Source organism: Vipera ursinii, assembly GCF_947247035.1.
Source record: "Vipera ursinii genome assembly, chromosome: 16".
Lineage (NCBI taxonomy): Eukaryota > Metazoa > Chordata > Lepidosauria > Squamata > Viperidae > Vipera > Vipera ursinii.
Window position 1 is genome coordinate 4,096,677 of NC_139529.1, and position 24,196 is coordinate 4,120,872.

The 24,196-nt window shown below is 48.6% G+C and overlaps 2 protein-coding genes across 4 annotated transcripts in view; both read right to left on the bottom strand.

Moving 5' to 3' along the window:
* The window catches only part of PDCL (phosducin like), a 19,187-nt gene extending 10,624 nt beyond the window's left edge, over positions 1-8,563 (bottom strand). Inside the window, exon 1 of one of the 3 annotated variants that reach the window (XM_083375174.1) lies at positions 8,428-8,563. Coding sequence is in view for 1 of the 3 variants with exons in the window: in XM_083375172.1 (XP_083231298.1) it covers positions 926-1,160 (235 nt within the window). In the remaining 2 variants the exon portion in view is untranslated. Of the gene's footprint in view, positions 1-612; positions 689-925; positions 1,452-8,427 lie in introns of those variants that run through there. The other 2 variants (XM_083375172.1, XM_083375173.1) reach the window with 2 other exon arrangements.
* The window catches only part of RC3H2 (ring finger and CCCH-type domains 2), a 30,228-nt gene continuing 8,750 nt past the window's right edge, over positions 2,719-24,196 (bottom strand). The window contains exons 8-22 of the mRNA XM_083375035.1: positions 22,641-22,759; positions 21,766-21,878; positions 19,952-20,236; positions 19,509-19,756; positions 17,992-18,419; positions 16,427-16,600; positions 14,823-14,978; positions 13,941-14,154; positions 13,126-13,210; positions 12,787-12,868; positions 12,458-12,592; positions 11,395-11,502; positions 10,336-10,484; positions 8,413-8,611; positions 2,719-5,697 (exon numbers count right to left, since the gene is read on the bottom strand). Of these exons, the coding sequence (XP_083231161.1) occupies positions 8,416-8,611; positions 10,336-10,484; positions 11,395-11,502; positions 12,458-12,592; positions 12,787-12,868; positions 13,126-13,210; positions 13,941-14,154; positions 14,823-14,978; positions 16,427-16,600; positions 17,992-18,419; positions 19,509-19,756; positions 19,952-20,236; positions 21,766-21,878; positions 22,641-22,759 (2,492 nt within the window). The 3' untranslated portion in view covers positions 2,719-5,697; positions 8,413-8,415. The remainder of the gene's footprint in view (positions 5,698-8,412; positions 8,612-10,335; positions 10,485-11,394; positions 11,503-12,457; positions 12,593-12,786; positions 12,869-13,125; positions 13,211-13,940; positions 14,155-14,822; positions 14,979-16,426; positions 16,601-17,991; positions 18,420-19,508; positions 19,757-19,951; positions 20,237-21,765; positions 21,879-22,640; positions 22,760-24,196) is intronic.

Below are 24,196 nucleotides of genomic sequence, written 5' to 3' on the forward strand. Positions count from 1 at the left end.
GCCAGCCCCCCCTTCCCCCAACACCCTCCCTGCAGGGCAGGCCAGCCCCCCCTTCCCCCAACACCCTCCCTGCAGGGCAGGCCAGCCCCCCCTTCCCCCAACACCCTCCCTGCAGGGCAGGCCAGCCCCCCCTTCCCCCAACACCCTCCCTGCAGGGCAGGCCAGCCCCCCCTTCCCCCAACACCCTCCCTGCAGGGCAGGCCAGCCCCCCCTTCCCCCAACACCCTCCCTGCAGGGCAGACCAGCCCCCCCTTCCCAGCCCCCGTTTCCCCCCAACACCCTCCCTGCAGGGCAGACCAGCCCCCCCTTCCCAGCCCCCGTTTTCCTGCCAAGACCCTCCCTGCAAGGCAGACCAGCCCCGCCTTCCCAGCCCCTTTCCCCCAACACCCTCCCTGCAAGGCAGACCAGCCGCCATTCCCAGCCCGTTTTCCTGCCAACACCCTCCCTGCAGGGCAGCCCAGCCCCCCTTCCCAGTCCTTCTGGCAGCCCCCTCCCTGAGAATCAACCCCCCCCACCCCTTTCCTTTGGGGCAGCCCAGCCCTCCCTCCCTCCCAACACGCCCCCCCGTGGGGCAGACCGGCCCCTTTCCCAGCCCCCTCCCCAATTCCTCACCCTCCGAGGGGCGGCTTCTCTCGCTCTCTCTCCCGCCCCCCACCTCCAAGCGACTCAAAGGAAGAAGCGCAAAGGAGGCTGGGAGAAAAAGGGGCGGGGTAGGAAGCAAGGAGAGGCCGGCCAGGCGATAGAGGTAGAGAAAGAGAGAGAGAGAGCTCGCGGCGGGGCACCACTTCCGGTTCCTTTTTGAACAACACTCCTCCCCCTCCTCCTCCTCCCCCCCAACTCCAAAAGAAAAACCAGCCACCTGCTGATCCGTGGACACCGCCACCTTCTTTTCTGCCCCCCTCCCCCGCTGCCATTAAAATCATACCTAGCTCCGCTCGCATGCAACGGGTTTCGCTCGCTCCTAAGGACGAAAGGCCGTAAACATCCCCGTTCGCTTCGCTTCTTAGTTCTCCAGAGCTTCGGGCATGGTGGTGGGGGTGTGGGGGGGGGGAAAGTCTCTGGCCGGCTGTTGCAGGACTAGCACGCTTCCATTTGGCTGGATGGCGCAGCCCTTTCCACTCTTTGCCCCGCACGGTCGCTTGACAACCGGAAGTGCGCATGTCGCGCGGTGGCGCGAGAAAGGCAAGTTAAACGCTGCTCGGCCCCCTGCCGGCGAGAAAGGGGAAAATCCATCGAGAAATAGCTGGTTGCTATGGTGATTCAGGCCTAGTCGTTCAGCCTTCAGCCTGCTTGCGAAGAGGAAAACAATAACAAGCTCCCCAGCACCAAGCTGGGTTTTTTTAATTTCATTTTATTTTTTTATTTTATTTTAATTCCATTTATATCCCGCCCTTCTCCGAAGACTCAGGGCGGCTTACAAGCTTAGCAGTAGCCTTCATTCTATGTATATGCCTGCTTGTTAGGGCTTTCACACACACACACACCCCCCAAGCGGCATTATTATAAATTCAGCTTAATTGCCCCCAACAATCTGGGTCCTCATTTTACCTACTTGGGAAGGATGGAAGGCTGAGTCAACCTTGAGCCTGGTGGGACTCGAACCTGCACTAAATGCAGGCAGCTGGTGTTACTTAAGGAGGCATTAGCCCACTGCTCCACCAAGGCTCTTCATGCCCAGTCGTTGTTATAACGTGGGAAAACAATTGAGCTTGAGGCCCCAAAGCCACGGAAATATATTGCAGCTGTGAGATGGCAACCGACCTCTCTTGCAATGTGCAGCCTTCCAGTGTTGCCAAACTACAACTCCCAGCAGCACCCGCTGCAAGCAAAGCATTCCAGAGGGGGCAGCACAACCACATCTGGAGGGCTGTTGGGTCTCCTTTTGCTAAGAGGAGGATGATGATGGGTCATCCAGGGATCAGAAGCATGGAAAGCACCTTCAAGCACCCCAAGAGGATTGCAAGAATTGGGGAGGGCAGGATTGGCCTCTGGGAATCCAGCTGTTTCACGGGGGGGCGGGCGGGCTGGGGTGCCAAGAATGGAAGACAATCTTTGGGGCATATCTGCCTTGTCATTGATGGCAAGCTAGAACATGTTGGCCAAGATGGAATGGATCTAATTCTTGCAACAAATGGGGACCAACTTAAAAATGCAAGGGGATTTTACAAAACGCTGGACTCGGCTCCACCGATTGTCTCTTATTCTATGTTCAGCAGGTCAACAAACTCTATTTTTTTGCAACTATACACATTGCCCATCAATTGGTTCCTGAACTGTTCCTCCCATCAAAAACTCCACAGATTTATCATACCATCCCATGTGGAGCTTTGAGATTCTTGATCTTTGGGAATCAGAAAAAATTGGGCTGATATACATTTTCTTACTTGTATTTAGCCCCCCCCCCTCTCGATTTTTTTTGCCCTTTTTTCAGCAGAGCACCACATCAGGCAACATCTGGATTGATAACTGTAGCATGGTTTGTTGAATAAAATTCAATGGCTGGATTCATCCCACATATTTAGTACGAGGTTGTTGAGCAAGAGAGTGACTAACGCAAAACTGTCTATGAATTCTGGTCAGCAGTTAACTGCCTTTACCCATGTTCCTAAACCTCTGAAGGACCACATAAAAACACATCTGCTTAACATTTCCCCTGGCCCCATATTTTAAAATACATATTTTCCTGCTCCAACACATTAAGAAAAGAACAAAACAAGCTTAAGCAGATACATCTTTTTTTATTTTACTGCATGCAAATACATTTCAAGTATTCCAAATTGATTCTATTAAGTCTCTCTTGAAACACTGGAAAAACAAACAAACCACAATTAGCTAAAGCCTGTGACCAGCCTTAAAGCTAACAATCTCTACTTCAGTGCTACAGCAAACACACACGTATGTACTATTCAGGCTAAATCACAAGGCCGGTTCCCATTTTTTCCAACTTTCCCACCCAAAAATACAGACCGTACGGTCTAAACATCCCTGGTGTAAATCCTATTCCTCTAACACAAAAGGGAAAAAAAAACGCTAATACAATTTGGAGATTTAAAACAGAACCAAATGGAATAGAATTCGTTACCCCACCCTGAAATATATCCCGTTTTGTTTTACAGATTTTTTTTTTAAATTATATTTTTAAATAGAAGCTGAGAATGCACCATTAAAAATGAGCATTAAATCCATCGTAGCGATGGAATCTGCTTTATTATACATGATGGGTGTACACCATCTTTTATCTCATTTACATTTTAATCGAACAATAGATTTGCAAAGAAAATGTCTAATACAGACGTTAAGAATATTCACACTTTGAGTTTTACAACCGGTTGTACAATTGACAAAAACAGGCCTCTTTTCCCAAACTTTCCAGATTAAGCAGGTTTATAAAATCTTAAATCAACAGAAGAAAACAAAGCCTTCTCCAACCCCCTTCTTTCTTTTTAACTTTCAGGGAAAAGAATATATGCAGTATATAGTGTAAATGTGGAGAGTAGATACTGCATGCTAAATTACAATACTCCGGAGTGGCTGTACAGTTGGTTAGTGCAGTAGAAAGAAATGAACCACACGTGTTGTATCACAACTACAGTATAATGGATTTATCCAAACCCACCCCCCAAAAAAGAGAAATGCATGCATTTCCTATGCCTTGGGACTAACTGACCGAGAATTCATTAGGGGAGGATTAGGATCTGTGCAAATGAGCTTTTTCCCTGTGTCTGACACTTGCAGACGCAGCCAGGAGTTCTTTAATGTCACACTTTTGTCAAGTACATAAAAAAGTCCATTAAAGCTTTGCAAAAGCATAGGTGTGCACGAGTATGTGTGGAAAAATCTTTCCTTTGTCACGTACCCTTTTGACATCTCCTGACTGTAGGAGGTGAACAAGATATTCTGGTCTACACAACCCTCGGCAAATCTGACCAAAGCAAGTAGACATATTGGCTGTGAGTGATGGACTTTGCAGTCCAACACCTCTGGCAGGCATGAATCCGTGCTCTGGTGCGGGGACCTTCCATGTGTGAAAGAAATAACTGAAGATTGAAAGAGCTGGCGAATCAGTCATCACATTCTTAACTAATGACTTCAGTCCAGGAGTCTTCAAACTTGGCCCTTTGATGACTTCAAAGTTGTGGACTTCAACTCCCAGAATTCCTTAGCCAGCATGGCTCAGCTTGGAAACCTCCCTTTCCCCTCAGCATGGCTGGCTGAGGAATTCTGGGAGTTGAAGTTCACAAGTCATCAAAGGGCCACAGTTTGAAGACCCCCTGCTCTAGTCCATAAGAGATAAAAAGTCTTCCTAAATACAAGGTGCTTCAATACAAATTTAACCCCTGGATAGTCCATTTTTTCCAAAGATGTGCGTTCAAATTTAAACTCTGCAAAGAACAAAATGAATACCGGAAAACCATACCTGCTGACAAAAAAAAAAAGGTCTCAAAAACAATTAGCATCTTTCTTTTCTCATTGCGCTGTACAAAACCCAGTCGGCGTTGCGGGCTAAGCTCCGCAAAAATCCGATGATTATTTATTTAAGTCAACGTTCACAACAACTGGTTTGGATTTGTTTTTTGCTTTTTTTTTTAAAAAGCTTATCCTCCATTCCTCTGTTCTGGCTGCTCTGCATTTGCCGTGTTCCCTCTGTGGAAGGAATGTTTCTGCCTCTCTTTTAGGGATCCATACGCTTCTGAGCTGTCTTTCTGGGCAAAATAACATATTCAGCAAGGATGAAATTATCTGCCGGTTGCAGGGTGTGTTGGATAAGTGGCTACACCACACACTGCTGATGGAGATGCCCTGTGGACAACTGTCTACTGAAGACTACCACCACACAAGGTTTTGGGCATGCCAAACTTCCCCTTCAAAGCTCTAATGCAGGGGGTCTTCAAACTGTGGCCCTTTGATGACTTGTGGACTTCAACTCCCAGAATTCCTCAGCCAGGCATGCCTGGCTGAGGAATTCTGGGGGTTGAAGTCCACAAGTCATCAAAGGGCCACAGTTTGAGGACCCCTGCTCTAACGTCTTGGATTCTCCCCTTAAGCCTGGGCTAATACAAACAGTGGCTATTGTTCTACTTGTGCTCAAACTCTGCTAACAGGAGGGCTGAATCAGAAGAAAGGCAAATAAATTGATTTCATTTCTCAGTAGCAAGGAGCTTAGTCTTCCTTCCTCCAGCTAGTAATACATTAGTTTGTCTTAAAGGCATTTCTAACACTCCTGGCTCTTCTCATCTGCTCTCGTTCTGCAAACTCAAGCGCCTCAAAACAGACCCTCTTTCTCATCTGGCTGCCTCAGGACCACCGCTCTCCCTCCCAAAAAGAGAATAAAATTGGAGATTCTAATAGTCAGAAAAAGCGCCCAACTTTTTTAAAAAAAATAATAATATATTCACAGCAAGATGCCAGAGCTGGGTTTGCAAAAGCTGGTGACGGGAAAAAGGGCCCTTGCTCAGATTTCAGCTCTTTGGTCTGATCTGCAATTCTCCCTCCGTTGCTTTTCTGTTTTTTTTAAATCAAGTTCCTCTAAGGCGGGTGAGTTACTTGCTTGCTTGCTCCAAAACTAAAATAAATTAAAAACGAGCTTATCTTAGATATCTTAGATTAGCCACAAGCCCAGTTGAATGGGAGCTTTCTGACTCTGACGGCACCAGAGAAGAAACGGTATGTAAACAATTGTTTGCAAGCAGCCAAATCCTGAGAAAGAAAAGACGGTTCATTAAAAGGCCACCCACGAAAATCAAAACACGTTAACAGCTAAAATGCAGATAATCTGATCAGATAATGCACATTTTGGACCCTTGACAACTGGTGGCACTCAGCTTTACAAAAGGGCTATTTCCCTTGGGAGAAAAATACAACCTCTACCGTCTTCTAATTTTAATAACAAAATAGCAATGCAGCTTTTTCTTTTGCTCCTTCTCTTTTTTGGAAAAATCGTTTTGCCTTCAGTGTGGAAGACCTCGTTGACTAAATATCCACATAGGAATGAGATGGTTTTTACATATCTCTTTATCAGGTTTTTAAAGTCCGAAGTCCAGAACAGCACAAATAAATTTTTTTCTGGAAGCATTTCAAATGTTATATATATATATATATATATATATATATATATATATATATATATATATATATATATATATATATATTTAGCCATTGGATGTTAACAGTCATCAGGTAAAGTGAAGAGATACATAACAAAAATCTTGATTTTCAGTTCCCTTGAGTTTAAGAGCCAAGGTAGAAAGGAAAGCTTTGGGAACTAGTACGAAATCAAGGAAAGGAATCTGGCGGCTATAGAAATAGCCTTTTGCACCTCACTATTAAATTAGCAGGTAGAAAAACTGTCACAACATTGCTGGAATTATCAAAACAAGTAGTAGTCCTTGTATTATTATTTTTTAATCCATATGTACAACATAATTTTTTCACACGCCACAGATCAGAAGTGAGATTTTGATTTTTCCAACGATCTAAGTTAGAACTTAGAGAAACGCCACAACGTTCTGTGAAGACCATTGTGATGCCGCAGTTCCAGCTTTGTTCTGCCAATAACATGATCGTTTGACACCCATTTGATAGAAGGATGAGCCCTTGTGTGTATATACGTACATATATGTGTGTGTGTGTGTGTGTGTAAAGGTAAAGGTTCCCCCCGCACATGCGTGCTAGTCGTTTCCGACTCTAGGGGCCGGTGCTCATCTCCGTTTCAAAGTCAAAGAGCCAGCGCTTGTCCGAGGACGTCTCCGTGGTCATGTGGCCAGCATGACTAGACGCCAAAGGCGCACGGAACGCTGTTACCTTCCCACCGTAGTGGTCCCTATTTTTCTACTAGCATTTTTTATGTGCTTTCGAACTGCTAGGTTGGCAGAAGCTGGGACGAGTAACAGGCGCTCACTCTGCTACGCGGCACTCGGGATTCGACCCGCCAAACTGCCGACCTTCTGATTGACAAGCTCAGCATCCTAACCCAGAGCCACCGTGTCCCATATATATATATATATATGTATATGTACACACACACACACACACACACACACACACACACACACAAGTATATATATAGTACATTCTGGCGAAAGGGCTGCTTGGCTAAAATATTCCAGTACTATTTCCAGAGTAAACAACTTCACAGAAGTTAATTAACAAACATTTTCTTAAAACAAAAACAAAAAAGGAAGAAAAATGTAAAAATTATAAAAATTATAAAGAGGGAGCTGCAGAGGTGGACCAATAGGGAGAATGTTCTCCCTTTGGTCCGCAGAAGTAGATTTTAAAGAGGGAATAGAGCACAGCTAAGAGGTCACAGGGGAGAATGTTCCAATTTTAGACTTCTAAGATCTTCAAAAAAATAAATAAATCACATCATAAAGAGGACTCCCCCCTCCCCCGTTCTGTACAAGCCCAGCTCAAGCTACATCACAAAGTGTTCCAAGATATCACCGGAGTTAAATCGCTAATAAATCTAAATAAGTGGCATTCTCAGCAATACAATGGCCAACTTAATATTGGCGGCATCTAACGGACCGCTAATCCTCCGTGGTTTTGACGAAGAGGAAGGGGGGAATACCGTGTCGGTCAGCGCCAAAGAGGAGTTTTAGGTGCCTCATTTTGGAGAGAATAATTGGGGAGGCATTAAATGCCAAGCGGGGAGCCTGTCAAGGGGCTGGGGGAAATTGAGCGCTCTCACCACGCCTGTGCTGAGCTGACCACAAAAAACCCAAGTGATTCTGTTTGCCACTTTAAGCAAGAAAGAACCAAGTACGTCAAGAGGGGAAACCCAGGCACTTGGGTTTGACTTTGCTGACGATAATTTGTATACAGAAAAGCCGCTGGATGACCAGGAAGACCAAGATGCCAAAGAGAGGGGCAGGTTTGTAGGGCAGGGTGGGAAGAGGTGACCCACTGCTAGGTACAGAGGCGCCAAGTTGCAAAGCTCAACGCCCCGAATAAAGAGTCTTGGTGTGGGGATCATCCTCGTGCCCTCTCTTTTCTCACCAACGCTTGTGCACGCAGAGCTCCAGCGTGGAAGAAACTAGCGACTTCAAATCGGTGCAAATTCCTTCCCTCTCGACACAAGGACAGCTGAACCACCAAACTGTACTCCGGTGAGCCACAACACTCCTCCACCCCCCCACCCCCGGAACGGCTGACTTTAATTTTGGACGCTTCCCTACAAAAGGTGAGTGTTAACGGGAGTGACTTGGGGGCGTCTACAAGCCGCTTTAAAGGGGGAAAAGGCATCCAGATTCCACACGGTTGGGGTGTGGAAAGTGAACGTCCGTCCCTAGCAAAGTGGCTGTCACTTATCCCAAAAGCTAAGACGAGAGAGAGAGAGAGAGAGAGAGAGAGAGAGACCAAAACAAAGCTAACCACTTCTTAGCATGATCACAATCTGGAAAGCCAAAGCACCTCTCATGTGTTCACCATTTTGCCGTTTGCAATCGGCCTTAGAAAGTCACTGGGCCCTTCCCCAAGGCCATGGGCTGTTTTCAGAAGAAGGCTGCCCATGCTGGCTGACGTCATGATGGGCAGGGAGAACCTGCCGCCTGCTATCTCCATGGCTGGGCTGCAACAGGAGGCCACGGGCGAGACTCCTTTCCGCTTCTCCCTGATGGGTGGGTGGGGAAGACAAAAGAAAACCTGGTCACGCTCGTGGCGCAGAAGCTTCTTTACATGCATTTTGGGAAGGAGAATTATCAAGTCCTAGAGAGGCCTCCTCCTGGCAGAGGGAGGCAGAGGAGGAGAATTCTACAACTACTAGACGAAGAGTTTTCAGATGTTCAGCCATGATCGTGATTAAGATGTATGAAAACATAAGATATGGATGGCTCGACAGACAGACAGACAGACAGACAGGATAGACAGATTACATAGATAAGATAGATTAGACAGATAAAACAGACAGATGATATAAAGATAGATAAGATAGATAAAGATAGATTATGTGAAACAGATAGAAAGATAGATAGATACGGTAGATAGATAGAGATTAGATAGATATAGATAAGATAGATAACACATAGATAAGACATATATATATATATTAGAGATAATTAGATAGATAAGATAGAGATAAAAGATAGACAAGATAGATATGATAGATTAGATAGATAAGATATATAGATAATATAGATTAGATAGATAAAATATGGACATATAGATAAGATATAGATTAGATAGACAGAGATAGATAAGATAGATTGGATAGATAAGACCGATAAATTAGATATAGATTAGATAGATAAGATAGATAGATAAGATAGATAAACCTTTATTGTCATTTTTTTACTGTGGGCACAATGGCACATATTAAAAATGAAAATTTTGCTTCCTCTCAAAGTGTACACATACATAATGCACATTTAAACACACTATATGCAATGTATGTATAGACCTACACCCTTAGATATAAGTAATATACATATTAATCACTGACAATCTTGAATACATAACGGAAGGAGGAAGTTTTAAAGCAGAGGCCCCCAACCTTTCGGGCACCAGGGACCCGTTCCGCGGAGAGGGGTTTTTAGACGGACCGGAGGGTGCGTGGTTTTGTGTGCTATCTGCATCCCGTAGATGGGGGCTTTGCTTGTGCGGACCTGTTGCTGGCATGCTGCGACCTGGTACCGGTCCACGGACCTGGGGTTGGGGACCCCCGCTTTAGAGTTCACAAGGTTTAATACCGTATGGAACAAAAGTGTGGCTGAATCTGGATGTCCTGCTTCGGATGCATTCGGGTCAAATGTCTGTAGGGATCCTCAACCATCCAGGTCATGATTGTGCCAAAGGTGCTTTTCCAATTGACCTCTCTGGGGTTTTTCCCACCTCCTCCCCCCCCTTGAAAAACGTTTTGCTTCTCATCCAGGAAGCTTCTTTATTTCTGAACTGAAGAAGCTTCTTGGACTGAGAAGGGAAACGTTTTCAAGGAAGGAAAAAAAAACTAAGAAAGTCCAGTTCTCTTTTGGAAAGTCCAGTTTTCTCCTTTGGGATGGGAGACGGGTCAGCCCTGGTATCTAAGTACGGTTTGGGGGTCTACAGCCATCAAGGGAGGGAGGGAAAGGAGGGCAGGAAGGATCAGATACGAGAAGCTCCAGCCACAGCAAGGAAGAGCTGAAGAAGCCTCTTGGATGAGAAGGGAAACGTCTTCAAAGGCAAAAAAAAAAAAAAAAAGGAAGTCCAGCTGCCTCGTGGAAAAGCACCTTTGGGGGACCATCGTGACCTGGACGATTGCGAATCCCCGCAGCCACAGCGAGGAAAGCACAACGGACGGGAAGAACGTGACAAAGGAAACTCTGCCCTGAGCGAGACTGGACTTTTCTGCCCCACACTCACAAATTAGCAAGCTCTTCAGGCAGGACGGGCCTCTTTGCCTGCCTGGCGTCCACCTGGGGCTGCTCCGCGGGGTGACCGTTCTCCAGAGATGACCCCTCGAAGAGGGTCTCGTTCTGACCGCTAATGCCGAGCTGCAGGCCCAGCATCTCCTAGAAGAGGAAAGGAAAGGAGAGTTGTTTGTAGGATGATGGCTTTTTTTTTTTAAATCAGGAGGGTTTCGATAGCGTTGCTTTATTCTAAGGCTTCCTGCCTGAGGTGGGGGTTGGACTAGAAGACCTCCGAGGTCCCTTCCAACTCTTCTCTTCTCTTCTCTATTCCATTTCATTCCATTTTCTATTCTATTCCATTTTCTATTCCATTCCATTCCCTATTCTATCCTATCCTATCCCATATTCTATCCCATATTCTATTCTATTCTATTTATTATTCTATTCTATCCTATTCATTATCCTATCCTATCCCATATTCTATTCTATTCTATTTATTATTCTATTCTATTCATTATTCTATCCATTATTCTATCCTATCTTATCCTAAATTCTATTCTATTCTATTTATTATTCTATTCTATTATTCTATTCTATTCATTATTCTATCCTATTCATTATTCTATCCTATTCATTATTCTATCCTAACTTATCCTATATTCTATTCTATTCTATTCTATTCTATTCTATTCTATTCTATTCTATTCTATTCTATTCTATTCTATTCTATTCTATTCTATTCTATACTATTCTATTCTATTCTATTCTATTCATTATCCTATCCTATCCTATATTCTATTCTATTCCATTCCATTTCCTATTCCTTTCCCTTCCCTTCTATTGTTTGAATCTTATAAGCTGCTGACAGTCACTTCCTGCGAGATAAACGGCTACAGACCTCTGATAAATAAACAAACAGTTACAATGGGCATCTCCATCTGAGCTCAGCCTTGTAAGGAACTCTGGTCCTTGAGACAGTGAGCTATCTGGACCGGAAGACGTGGTACCACTCTGAAGTTCTGGGGACCGGAGACAAAAAATAGCCCACGTGTGGGTGGAGTCAAGAACCTACTTCCATTTGCTCTCCCGGCCCCTCGGCCTCATCGGTGTCCAGAGATGAAAGTTCCAGTTCAATGTCTTGGCTGGCCTTGGTGCCCGTGCTGTCCTCGGGGGAGTCGGCCTGGGGACGGAGCAGGAAAGGAAGGGAAGATAAAGCAGAGGTTGGAAAGAAGCACGTCTAGGGTAGGGTAGGGTAGGGTAGGATAGGATATAGAATATAGAAAATAGAATAGAACAGAAAGAACAGAACAGGGTAGGATAGGACAGGACAGAATAGAACAGAATGCAAAATAGAATAGAATAGGATAGGATAGGATAGGATAGGATAGGATAGGATAGGATAGAATAGAGAATAGAATATATCACAAAATAGAGCAGAATAGAATAGAAAATAGAATAGAATAGAATAGAATAGGAATAGGAATAAGAATAAGAATAGAATAGAATAGAATAGAATAGAATAGAATAGAATAGAATAGAACAGATAGAATGACAGAGTTGGAAGGGACCTTGTAGGTCATCTAGTCCAACCCTCCACCCAAGCATCTAGTCCAGGGGTGTCAAACTCAATTTCATTGAGGGCCGCATCAGCATTGCGGTTGCCCTCAGGGGTCCGGGTGGGCGTGGCCTACTGGGTGGGCGTGGCTAGAGTGCATATGGCCTACTGGGTGGGAGTGGCCAGCTCTACATCATTGGCGTCAAGGGTGCCTATGGGGGCCTGGGCAGGAGTGGGACAGATCGGTGGGTCTCTGGGCCAGGGCCAAGGCAGTGGGGGCCGTTCCCTCACTCTTTCCAGGGTGGCTTCGCGGGCCACATGAAACCACTTCGCGGGCCGGATCTGGCCCCCGGGCCTTGTGTTTGACATGTCTGATCTAGTCCAACCCTCCACCATTTCTGACAGTCCTGTCTCTTCTTGAAAGCCTCCAGTGATGAAGCTCCCACAACTCCTGAAGGCAACTCCCATTCTGTGCGTCGATTGTTCTCACTGTCAGGAAATTTCTTAGTTCCAGGTCGAATCCCTCCTTGATCTTGGCGCAGCGGGCATGGAGGGGGGGGGGGAAGAAAAGCCTCCTTACCCGGCCATTCCTCAGCTCCGTCTGCTTGCTCAAGAGCTTCAAGGTGAGAGCGCTGCCTTCGCTCAGGGCCTCCCACTTCTGCTGTGTGGCCAGGGCGTTGGCTTCTCTCTGGAGCAGCACCGAGTTACTTTTGGCCTGTGTTGGAAAAGCAGGGCAGCCCCCCCAAATGGTCAGGGGAGACGGCTGCACTCCCCCCCCCTGCCCGCCCCCTTTCCCCAGGGCCATGGACATCCTGTTGCAATCAGGAAGCTGAGGCTGGCTCCAAGAGCCATGGCTCACTTGCTGGAGTCGCTCCTTACCCAAATATCCGGCCTTTGGGAAAGGTGTACCTGTTGTAATTCGGTGCTCAGGAGATCCTCCGGGCTTGAGGGCTTGAGGGGAGCCGATTCCCCGGGAACAGCAAACTGGTCCCTGGAAAGAGAGGGGAAAAGTTGGGACGGAGCCTGGGGACACAGCCTTCGGTCCCGGATGCGTCTGCAAAAAAAGGGCCCCGTGTGGGAAAAGCTGCCTTTTCTCCCAGGGGTGTGAAGTCTGGTCCCGCCAGCGTGGCGGCCGCTGCAAAGGAGGTGGCCGTTCTGAGGTTGCCTGGGCTCTCCCCCAGGAAGACGCCGGGGGGAGACGGGCACTCAGCCCCAGCCGTGTCTGTGGGCGAAGCCTCTCCTGCCTACCGTTCCAGGAAAGGTGGCGAGGACGTGGCATCGGGCGCGTAGCAGCTCCACCTGAAGTCCACTGAGCTGATGCTGGGGATATAATCTGTTTAAAGAGGCAAGGAGGGGGCTTGGCTCAGTGGGTCCTTGCCCTGCTCTTTCCCCCCCCCCGCCTTCTCCTCCTCCCTCTCCCCCCTCCTTCCTCTTTCTCCATTCCTCCCTCTCCTCCTCCTCCTCCATCCCTCCTTCCTTCCTCTTTCTCCATCCCTCCCTCTCCTCCTCCATCCCTCCTTCTTCTCCATTCCTCCTCCTTCTATCCCTTCTTCCTTTTCTCCATTCCTCCTTTATCCCTCCTTCCTTCCTTTCTCCATTCCTCTTCCATCCCTTCTTCCTTCTTCTCCATTCCTCCTCTATCTCTTCTTCCTTCTTTTCACCATTCCCTCTTCCTTTTATCCTCCTTCCTTCCTTTCTCCACTACTCCTTCTCCATCCCTTCTTCCTTCCTTTTTTCTCTTCCTCTTCCTTTTATCCTCCTCCCTTCCTCCCTCCTTTTTTCTCCATTCCTCTTCTTTTTATCCCTTCTTCTCTCCATTCCTCCTCCTCCATCCCTCCTTCCTTTTCCTCCTTCCTTCTCCATCCCTTCCTTCTTCCTCCTTCTCCATTCCTCTTCCTTTTATCCCTCCTTCCTTCCTTTCTCCATGTCTTCCTTCATCCCTCCTTCTTCCGTCCTCCCTCTCCATTCCTCCTCCTCCTTCTTCTCCATCCCTCCTTCTCCCTTCCTTTTTCTCCATTCCTCCTCCTCCTCCTCCATCACCCCCTTGAAGGCGCTGCCTGCACCTGAGACGCTGATGGGCTTGGTAGTGCTTCCTTGGGAAGCAGTCGCCTGCACAGGGTCCGTGGTGTGGTAGCCTGTCCGTGATGACCTGGAGATGGCGCCCCACTTGGAGATGATCGGCCCGTCGCCGAAAGGGATAATGGGGTCTTCCTCCTTCGCCTTCCTCCGGCTTTCAAAGAGGTGCGCCGATCTCGTGGGCTCTCCGCTGTCCAGATCCTGCGTGGAAAGGAAGGCTGAGAGGGGTGGGGAAACGCCCGCTCCAAAGGACCCTTCCAGATTCCCAAGGTCATTTCAGGTCACCTCCAGGACACCCCAAAGGTGCTTTTTCAAAAAGGCAACCTGACTTTTGTTTTCTCATCCTCTTCGGTTGCAGAGGCAAAGCGAGGAAGTGCCGCGTGGTCCAGCCGTGGAAGGCTGAGCAAGCGGGGAGGACAAATGGGCAATAAATCTGGATTACTTTGCTGGGAAACGGGGATTTGGGGGGGAAGGGAGAGCTTGACGAAATCATAGCGGTGCGCCCTGAAAGAGAACGTGAACTACTCTAAACATCTCAGCGTTCTCAAAACACCCAAGCCGACTTTTATTGGCTGAAGACGGACTGGCTGTGGGGTGGGGGGAAATTTCTGCATTGTTCTGGGGGGGGGGGAATTCAGCTCCAGCCCGACTTTACTGCAGCCAGCATCTTTTAGTAAAAGGGCCGCTGGAGTCGAGGGGACCAGACTGGGGCAGGTCTGACCGGAAGCTTCTCCGAGGAGAAGCGAAAACCTCTTCAGGGCAAAAGCAAAAGAAAATACAGTTGCCTTTTGTAAAGCACCTTCGGGACGTCCGTGAGCCGGCTGACCGGGGGTCTCCACAGACACCCCCCACCCAGGAGGCGGCCTTACCAGGAGGACCGTGCTGGATTTGGCCAGGACATCCTTCGGCTCGGCCTCAACCGAGCTGATGCAGGAGCTGAGGGTGCTACAGGACCAGGGCGAGTACTGGCACGGCTGGCCATCTTCATAGCTGGGGTCGCTCGAGCCGCTGGAGTTCTTGCTGAACTGCAAGAAGCAGGAGGGGGGTGGGGGGTGGGGAGAGGAAAAAAACCCCACACCTGACCACCTTGCAGAGACCATCCAGGCCAGCCTGGGTGGTCAGCAAGAGGGTAGCAATGGACAGAAGGAAAAAGGAAAAGAAAGCAGTGGGATTGCACAGGACAGGAACCATCAGGGGGAAGAGAAGGACGGGGGAGGGGGGAGGGGGAGGAGGGAGGGAGGGAAGGACGAAAGAGGGTCCTTTCCCCAGGCTGCAAAAGGGAAGGGAAAGGCAAGTGCAGTATCCGCTCCTCCAACCTCCAGATTCCTGGTCTAAAAATCAGCAAGGAAGAGCTGCCAGCTAGTTAGGAGTCAACAGGAAGAGCGTTTTTGAAAAAGAAAGAAGGAAGGAAGGAAGGAAGGAAGGAAGGAAGGAAGGAAGGAAGGTAGGTGAGAGGGAGGGAGAGAAACAAAGAAAGAAAGGAAAGAAAGAAAAAAGAAAGAAAGAAAAAGAAAGAAAGAAAGAAAGAAAGAAAGAAAGAAAGAAAGAAAGAAAGAAAGAAAGAAAGGAGAGGAAGGAAGAAGAGAGGAAGGAAGGAGGAAGGAGAGGGAGGGAAACAAAGAAAGAAAGGAAAGAAAGAAAGGACAGAGGAAGGAAGAAGGGAGGAAGGAAGGAGAGAGAGGGAGAGAAAGAAAGAAAGAAAGAAAGAAAGAAGAGGAAGGAAGAAGAGAGGAGAGGGAGGGAAACAAAGAAAGAAAGGAAAGAAAGAAAGGACAGAGGAAGGAAGGAGGAAGGAAGGAGAGAGAGGGAGAGAAAGACAGAAAGAAAGAAAGAAAGAAAGAAAGAAAGAAAGAAAGAAAGAAAGAAAGAAAGAAAGGAAGGAAGGAAGGAGAGAGGAAGGAACAAGGGAGGAAGGGAGGAAGGAGAGAGAGAGGGAGGGAAACAAAGAAAGCAAAGAAAGAAAGAAAGAAAGAAAGAAAGAAGAGAGGAAGGAAGAAGGGAGGAAGGAAGGAAGAAAGGAGAGAGGAAGGAAGAAGGGAGGGAGGAAGGAGAGAGGGAGGGAAAGAAAGGAAAAAAGAAAGAAAAAAGAAAGAAAGAAGAGAGGAAGAAGGAAGGAAGGAGAGAGGGAGGGAAACAAAGAAAGGAAAGAAAGAAAGAAAGAAAGAAAGAAAGAAAGAAAGAAAGAAAGAAAGAAAGAAAGAAAGAAAAAGAAAGGAGAGAGGAAGGAAGAAGGGAGGAAGGAAGAAAGGAGAGAGGAAGGAAGAAGGGAGGAAAGAAGGATGGAGAGAGGGAGAGAACGAAAGAAAGAAAGGAGAGAGGAAGGAAGGAAGGAGAGAGGGAGAGAAAGAAAGAAAGAAAGAAAAAGAAAGAAAGAAAGAAAAAAAAAGCAGGACATGCAAACTGTCAGACACAAAGGTCCTTCTCCCTCCCTCCCTCCCTCCCTCCCTCCCTCCCTCCGGTTCTGGGGCCTTACTTCACAACTGAAGTCCACACTGAAGAAAGGGGAGGGGGAGGACGGAGGGGGTGCGGCTGGAGGAAGCGTGGACGTGGTCACCAGGGGCACTTTCGGGACGTGGCAAGGAGCCCACTGTTCTGGTTTCTTCCTGAGAGGGTCCTCGTAGGCAGGCTTCAGAGGTCCACAAGGTTCCTGCAAGGAAGATCCGGTGGGGCGTGGGTGAAGGCCGAGCGACACTCAGCAAGCCTGCTGCGAGTGGGCCCTGAGCTTATTTATTCATTTAGGAGATCTATTTACCGCCCATCTTGTACCCAACGACTCAAGCGTTCCAGTAGTCTTGGAGCGGCCCTTGTCTAATGACTGCAACCAGGACGGCCAGAACTGGCGCAGACATTGTGACGTTTTGCCTGGTGACGGCTTCGCTTGGCCATGGGAATTCTGAGGCCGACCAAGGTCGTTAGACAAGGACTACTGGGGTGGGAGCCCAAACATCCACCAAGCTCCACGCAGGAGGGCAAAAGCAGGGATGATGACGCTTGAGCCGGAGGAACCAGGTGACCAGAAAAAAAAGGGGAAACAAAGCAAAACTCTTCCAAACACGGATCATTTGAGCTTCCCTCCGCCCAGTTCGCAGGGCCACCCGTGCCGTGATTTACTACTTGTACACACGTACGTCAACAGCAAAAACCTACCATCACTCCTCAAAAAGGACAAGAGGAAGAGTAGCCGTCAACTCTGCCTGAATTGAAGCCATTTGGCATGGTTTCAGTTGCCACCAGAATGTCAGGGTGTGTCTGTGTGTGGAATTTTTCTGCTAGCTTCAACAATTCTCTGTCCCGTGGGAACCAAGGTCACTTTTGTTTATTAAACTGGGAGGCTGAGCTTTCTGACAGAAAGCCCGCCAAGCTAATCTATTGGGAAACGTAATTGATTGCATGCCGCAGTAATAGGCTGGGAAATTTAACCGGAACTTTAGTTTCGGTTTCACTTTTAACTGTCCCCTGCTGATACTTTGCAACCCATAAACATGTTCCTAGAGGAAAAACTGAAGCCACAGAGTTCTGCTTTAGTTGGTCTCACCTATCGGAACCATGACATTAGCATCAGAGCTGTCATCTAAGTCAGGGGTCTGCAAACTGGGAAACTTTAGGACTTGCGGACTACAACTCCCAGAATTCTTCAGCCAGCATGCCAGGCTGAGGAATTCTGGGAGTTGAAGTCCACAGGTCTTAAAAAGGGATGAGTTTGAAGACCCCTGCTCTTATGCAAGGGGTCTTCCACATTGGCAATTTTAAGACTTGTGTACTTCAGCTCCCAGAATGCCTCAGGCAGCATGAAGCTGGCTAATGAATTCTGGGAGTTGTAGTCCACCAGGTACCAAGGCTGGAGACCGCCTGCTCTAAGCCCTCAGAAATCGAAAGTAGCATTATTACCCACTTGTGTTGCCCAGTTTGCAGACCCCCGATTTAAGGAAAGAAAATGGACAGCAGTGCAAAGCTCAGAATCTCTCGGAAAAGCAGGGAAGAGGGATTCCTTCACCAATCAAGACAGTAGTCTCCCCGGCTAAATTTTGGAGCACCTACCCTTGCCCAAGGCACAGCCCTCTGCTCTGCTGGCACCTGGCAGGGCACTGAACAGTAGCTGTCCAAAGAGCCGTATCTTTCCCGCACAAAATTGTGATAGACGGAGGGGTGGGTGACTTCCATGGGAGGTAAGGAGTTGCTCCGGATGATATCGTCCCTCTGGTACATCGGTGGTCGCCAAATACGCCGGCTGTCATAAACCGGGGCGTACATCCCAGAAGGAATCGGTGGCACCGGCCCATAGGGCTGTGGTTGTGCCTGTTGGTAAGCACCAGTGAGTCTGTCCCGAGAGGGAAACGTGCCGTAAGGTTCACTGTATTGTAGAGAGGCCGGTGGGAGAGGAGAGTCGGAGACGCTGCTGGACCTCACAAAGCGAGGAAGGCAGGGGGGCACCGCTGTAGGGACCGCCGGGGGGCCTGGATAATATCCTACAGAAGGAAAAGCGTAGTTGAACTCTGCCTTACACATGCAGAAGGAAAAAAGTTAGAAACCCCCCACCGAGAATACCTCTCAAAATCAGAACAGGACAAGGGATGCCAAGCAGACCCCACAGGGCAGAAAATCTGTCTACAACATCACACACCAGGAACAATACACACACACGTGGTAATACAGCAGTATCCCAACACACAGCAGTTACAGCAAGGAAACAAGAGAGCACACATCTGCGGAGCCTTGCCTTTTATACAAAGCTCTTAAAGAGACACAGACCCTGCTGAGCCATTCCCATCATTAAATCTTATATTACATCAGCTGTTTAGCTTTTAAATCAGTACCTTGACAACCAGCCAGGACCAGACTTACAACCACAACGCAGCCCAACATTTCCATTACTGAGACTGTTAAGTGAATTTTGCCCCGTTTTACAACCTTTCTTGCAACAGTTAAGCTACTCGCTGGAGTGTTGAGGTTGGTAACCCGGTCGTTAAGTGAATCTGGCTTCCGCAATGACTTTGCTTCTCAGAAGGTCGTAAAAGGGGATCACATGACCCCTTGGGACGCTGCAACCGTCCTAAATATGAGTCAGTTGCCAAGTGGCCAAATATTGTTCACATGAAGGTACAACAGTTGTTAAGTGGGAAACAAATGGCTATAAGTCACTTTTTTCAGTGCCGTTGCAATTTTAACAGTCGCTACATGAACTGTTGCAAGCCGAGGACTGCCTGTACTTGTATTTCATGGTTCGCTGCAAATTCTGGCTGGGAGTTGAAGCCCGTGCTTCTTAAAAGGGTTAAGCTTGGGAAACACTGTTCTTGGCCCACTCTGGGCTTTTAAACCAGGGGTCCCCAAACCCCAGGGCCACAGCCTACTACCGGGCCGCGGGAGAAATGGGCAAGCACGTGCACGAAGCTCCATTTGTGCGAATGGAGGGTGCGCACGCACGTGCCGCTCACCCAAATGGAGCTGTGCATGCACGCATGTGCCTGCCCCTCCCCCCCCACGTACCCCTCCCCTCCCGACAGTCCGCGAAGGTTGGGGACCCGTCTTAAACAAACCTTCTTGAGCTGGGCCCTCACCTGTTTGCGGGTAAGGCGGGGCTTCATAGGAGAGATGAGCCCGGGGATCCTGGAAGTACGGAAGGCTCTCGGAGGGAGCCGGGTAGACGGGCAGGCGGGTGGTAAAAGGGCTGGGTTTGGGGGCGAGGGGGCTTATCTCGCCGCCCGCAAGGGCTGGAGAGGGAGGAAGAGGAGGGGGAGGAGGAATAGGGCCTGCTGAGGTAGCTGCGGTCTGGCTCACAGGCGTTTTCGGAGGGGATCCGGTTTTGCTGTAAGAATCAGAAAAGGTCAAATTAGGGCTGCTGCCAAGTACATTAAAAAAGGGACAGGACGAACTGATCCAAGCAGAAGGTACCAGAAGGGGCCAACCCCGAGAAGGAGGTGGCCTTCCCTTCCCTGTTCGTGGTGTGTGTGTGTGTGTGTGTGTGTGTGTAGAAGGCTCCCTTTCTAGCCCCAGAACGTACTGTTCAGGCAGAGGCTCGGTGGGAGACAAAGTGGGGTTCTGGCCGTTTGCCACGGCCTTCCCCCCTTTCTTCACGTGCTCCAGAGTCCGTAACAAAGGGGTACAACGGGGGATCAGCTGAGGGGCGCCGCTCTCTGGGCTGGCACTCCCATTGGTGCTGGACGCTGCCTTTCCCGCCAGGTCTGCGTTTCCGATGATGGGAACGTTGCCGCTTGTGATGCTGGCTTTCCCAAGCAAAGGGAAGGGTCTCACAGTGGCACCGACTTTCTTGTTTCTTAGCCGATACCTGCAGGACCCAGAAAGGAGAGCGGAGGTCAGTTGAATAACTCCCCCCCTGCACAAAAAAGCTGCCTTCACAGAGAGCCAAGAATCCAGATGTAAGATTGCCCCTTAAGCCACATTAGAAAGGTAAAGGTTCCCCCGCACACGCGTGCTAGTCGTTTCCAACTCTAGGGGCCGGTGCTCATCTCCGTTTCAAAGCCGAAGAGCCAGCGCTTGTCCGAGGACTTCTCCGTGGTCATGTGGCCGGCATGACTAGACGCCAAAGGCGCACGGAACGCTGTTCCCTTCCCACCGGAGTGGTCCCTATTTTTCTACTTGCATTTTTACGTGCTTTCGAACTGCTAGGTTGGCAGAAGCTGGGACGAGTAACAGGTGCTCACTCTGTTACACGGCACTCAGGATTCGACCCGCCAAACTGCCGACCTTCTGATCGACAAGCTCAGTGTCCTAACCCACTGAGCCACCGCGTCCCTTCATTAAAAGGTAAAGGTAAAGGTTCCCCCGCACATGTGTGCTAGTTGTTTCCGACTCTAGGGGCCGGTGCTCATCTCCGTTTCAAAGCCGAAGAGCCAGTGCTTTTCCGAGGACGTCTCCGTGGTCATGTGGCCGGCATGACTAGATGCCAAAGGCGCACGGAACGCTGTTCCCTTCCCACCGGAGTGGTCCCTATTTTTCTACTTGCATTTTTACGTGCTTTTGAACTGCTAGGTTGGTAGAAGCTGGGACGAGTAATAGGTGCTCACTCTGTTACGTGGCACTCGGGATTCGACCCACCAAACTGCCGACCTTCTGATCGACAAGCTCAGTGTCCTAACCCACTGAGCCACCGCATCCTTCCTAAGCCACATTAGGGATCTCCAAACTTGGCCACTTCTTGTGGACTTCAACTCCTGAGATATGACCTTCCTACCTTCAAAAACCAGAAAGTCGCCCCCCCCCCGCTCCCCACAGGTGACCTGAACACCTTAATCTCCCGAAAACCTTCAGCTGTCATCACATTTTTCAGATTTGATTATATCTGGATTCTGTGTCAACTGTAGCGATTCACTTAGCAACTGTAGCGAGAAAGGTCGCAAAAAGGGGCAAAGCTCACTTAACAAATGTCTCACTTAACAACAGAAATGTTGGGCTCAATTGCAGACGAAACGTCGAGGGCTACCTGTATATTGTTCGGGGAAACAGATACTCGGTTCCCAGCTCTGCGTATGGTGACTTGACTTTGGCTGGCTGTAGCTTTTCACCCGGCCCGGTTGGGCCTCCATCCCACCCTGCTCCCCACTTCTTCCTTGCCTTCCAATCTTTCCCTCCCCTCTCCGCGCTAAGGTCAGGTTGTCAACTCGTGAAGCTTGGATGGGTGAGACGCAGCCCTGACACCTACCCACACTGAATTTGAAGGACCTGCTCTAATTGTTTTGGAAGCCGGCTGCTGAATTGGGCGTGCAACTTGTGCGGATGGCAGAGCCCTGGGCCAAGGCTGCCAAACTGACCTTAGCCCCCAGGCAGGGAAATGTGTGCGTTCCCCACAAGACTTACTTCTCGAGCTCCTCCTGCGAGTGAGCGAAGGTGCAGTTGCTTCCGCGCGGACACCCGCCCTGCTGTCTAAGGTCACGGCACAGGCTGGTTTTATACTTGCTGTTTGGCTGTGGCTTTCAAGAGAAGGTAGGAGAGACGTGAGTGGGCGCTGCCAACGTCTTGTGCCCGGCTATCTCTGCCAAGGGCGAAGCATGCAGCATGCCAACGTGGGGGACCGTTGGCCTTAACCACAGTTGCGCCACTCTATTTCTGGAGCAACATGGGAAATGCTGTAAGGGCCCTGCAATCTCTTTCAGCAACTTCACAATCTTTCTCTTTGCTTTTTTATCGTTCACAACTTCTAACAGGTAAATGGCCGAGAGTCATTTCAAGTTGTGCAGCCACGGAACCGAAGAAAGACAAAAATACACGCTCAAGGAAGAAGCAGCCCATGGCTTCAGAGAGCTTAAAGCGGAGCGTGTAAACATCAACTCCCAGAATTCCCCATCCATGGTGGCCATTGCAGAGAATTCTGGGAAATGACCTCTAGGTTAGGAAAAGAATTGGGCCAAGGAGGAAAATCCAGGCTTATTTCAATCCAAGCTGATGTGAGGGATTTCAGCACCCACAACTGTCAGCTAAACAAAGATGAAAGTTCAACCAGGCATTAAAAAAAGTCAGAGGAAAGTGTGATTTTAATTTTGTTTGTGTGTGTGTGTGTGTGTGTGTGTGTGTGTGTGTGTGTGTGTGTGAGAGAGAGAGAGAGAGAGAGAGAGAGAGAGAGAGAGAGAGAGAGAGAGAGAGAGAGAGAGAGAATCTAGTCTTTCTTGCTGTTTCATAGGTCTGTGTGAGAATTGAAGTGCTACATTATGACAAATCAAATCTGGACCACCGACCTGTGGAATTTCAGGGCCTTTTCTGCTGTAGTTCTGGATGAAATCGACGAGGCCGTGCACAACTGTCTTAACGGCCACCAGAGCATTTTCCAGCTGCTCCCAAGTTGGGGACGCTGCGTCTGGGAGGGTGCGGAAACGGAGGGATTAAAATACTGACCTGGCAGTAGCTATCAAAAACACCCTGCAAATCCATGTGGGTTTCCATTTTGCAGGCCACCTCCGAAGAGTCCCGCTCAAGAGTGAGCAAAGCTGCTTTTGGAAGCACATGGCAGGATTAACCTTTCTTTGAAAATGGCCACGTACCTACCGGTGGGACACTGTTTGCCCGTCTGTTCTGTCCCAGCCTACGTGAGTCCTTGTGAACACACAAGGACAAACCCCTCTTACCAACAAGTAGGCTGGAACTATCGGAAAAACAAACCCCTTTTATTATTATTTACAGACCTGCAAATGTCCCAAAAGCAAAGGCAAACAGAACACGATTCAAACGGAGAATTGTCCAAAGGCAAGGCAAACAGAACATGATTCCGTGAAACTTGATTCCTTCACAAACGGTTGCCTTCAGCAACCAGCACCTCCCACTGTCCCTTTTTATTATGCAGCCCCAAGGCGTGGCTTCTTACTGCCTTCTCCTCTGCCTTTGCAGCCGCCCCATTGCCTCCTTCTGTCCAACTCTCGTTGCCTGTCGGCGTTTGTGAGCGTCTACGATGTCTTCCGGCTGTGAGTCCTCAGAGTCTGACTCAGCTTCCCAACACAGCTGGGTCTCAGCCTGAGCACGAGTGGAGGGGCTAGGCTCCTCCTCAGATTGTGAGCTACTCAGAGCCTTCCTCTGACTCTGATGGCACTCCAGGCCCCTCCTCCTCCTCTGATTCCCCGGACTCAGCTGCCGGGTCCACTGGCTGGCCAGAAATCACAACACCGTCATACTTTTCTTCCAAAACCCCAAGAGGAAACGTTTTTTCCCCTCGATCAGTCCACCTCCTCCAAAAGATGATGAAGCTCATTTCCGTCATGTAAAATGGAGACTCAGACATCCAGGCCAAAAGCATCTCAAAAGGTGAAACCGTGGCAGCTGGACCAAAGCTGATTAAAAACTGAAAACGATTCGTTACTCAGCCGCGTAACTTCAGTCAAAATGAAAATTTTGCCTAGGCAGAGAATTGTTGGGAAGAACCAACTCTTGCCATAATAGACTACAGGTTTCCCCCCCAAAAAATGAAAAGCAACGAGTAAATTAAGACTGAATCGTCCAGTTGCCATGATTTAACCTTTTAGATTTTAGATTTAGATTTTATTAGATTTATATACCGCCCTTTCCCGAAGGACTCAGGGCAGTTTACAGGGCATTTTAAAATCACATCAATATAAAATACAAAGTTAAAAGAGAATTAAAAGATTAAATTATCCCTGAAAATAAAACCCCAGTTAAAATTCTCAGCCTGGGTCAGAGAGCTCAAAGAGCCAAGTCTTCAGGTCTCGGTGGAATGAGCGTAGGTCAGGGGCGGTCCTGAGCTCCACGGGCAGCTGGTTCCAGAGGGTAGGCGCACCCACAGAAA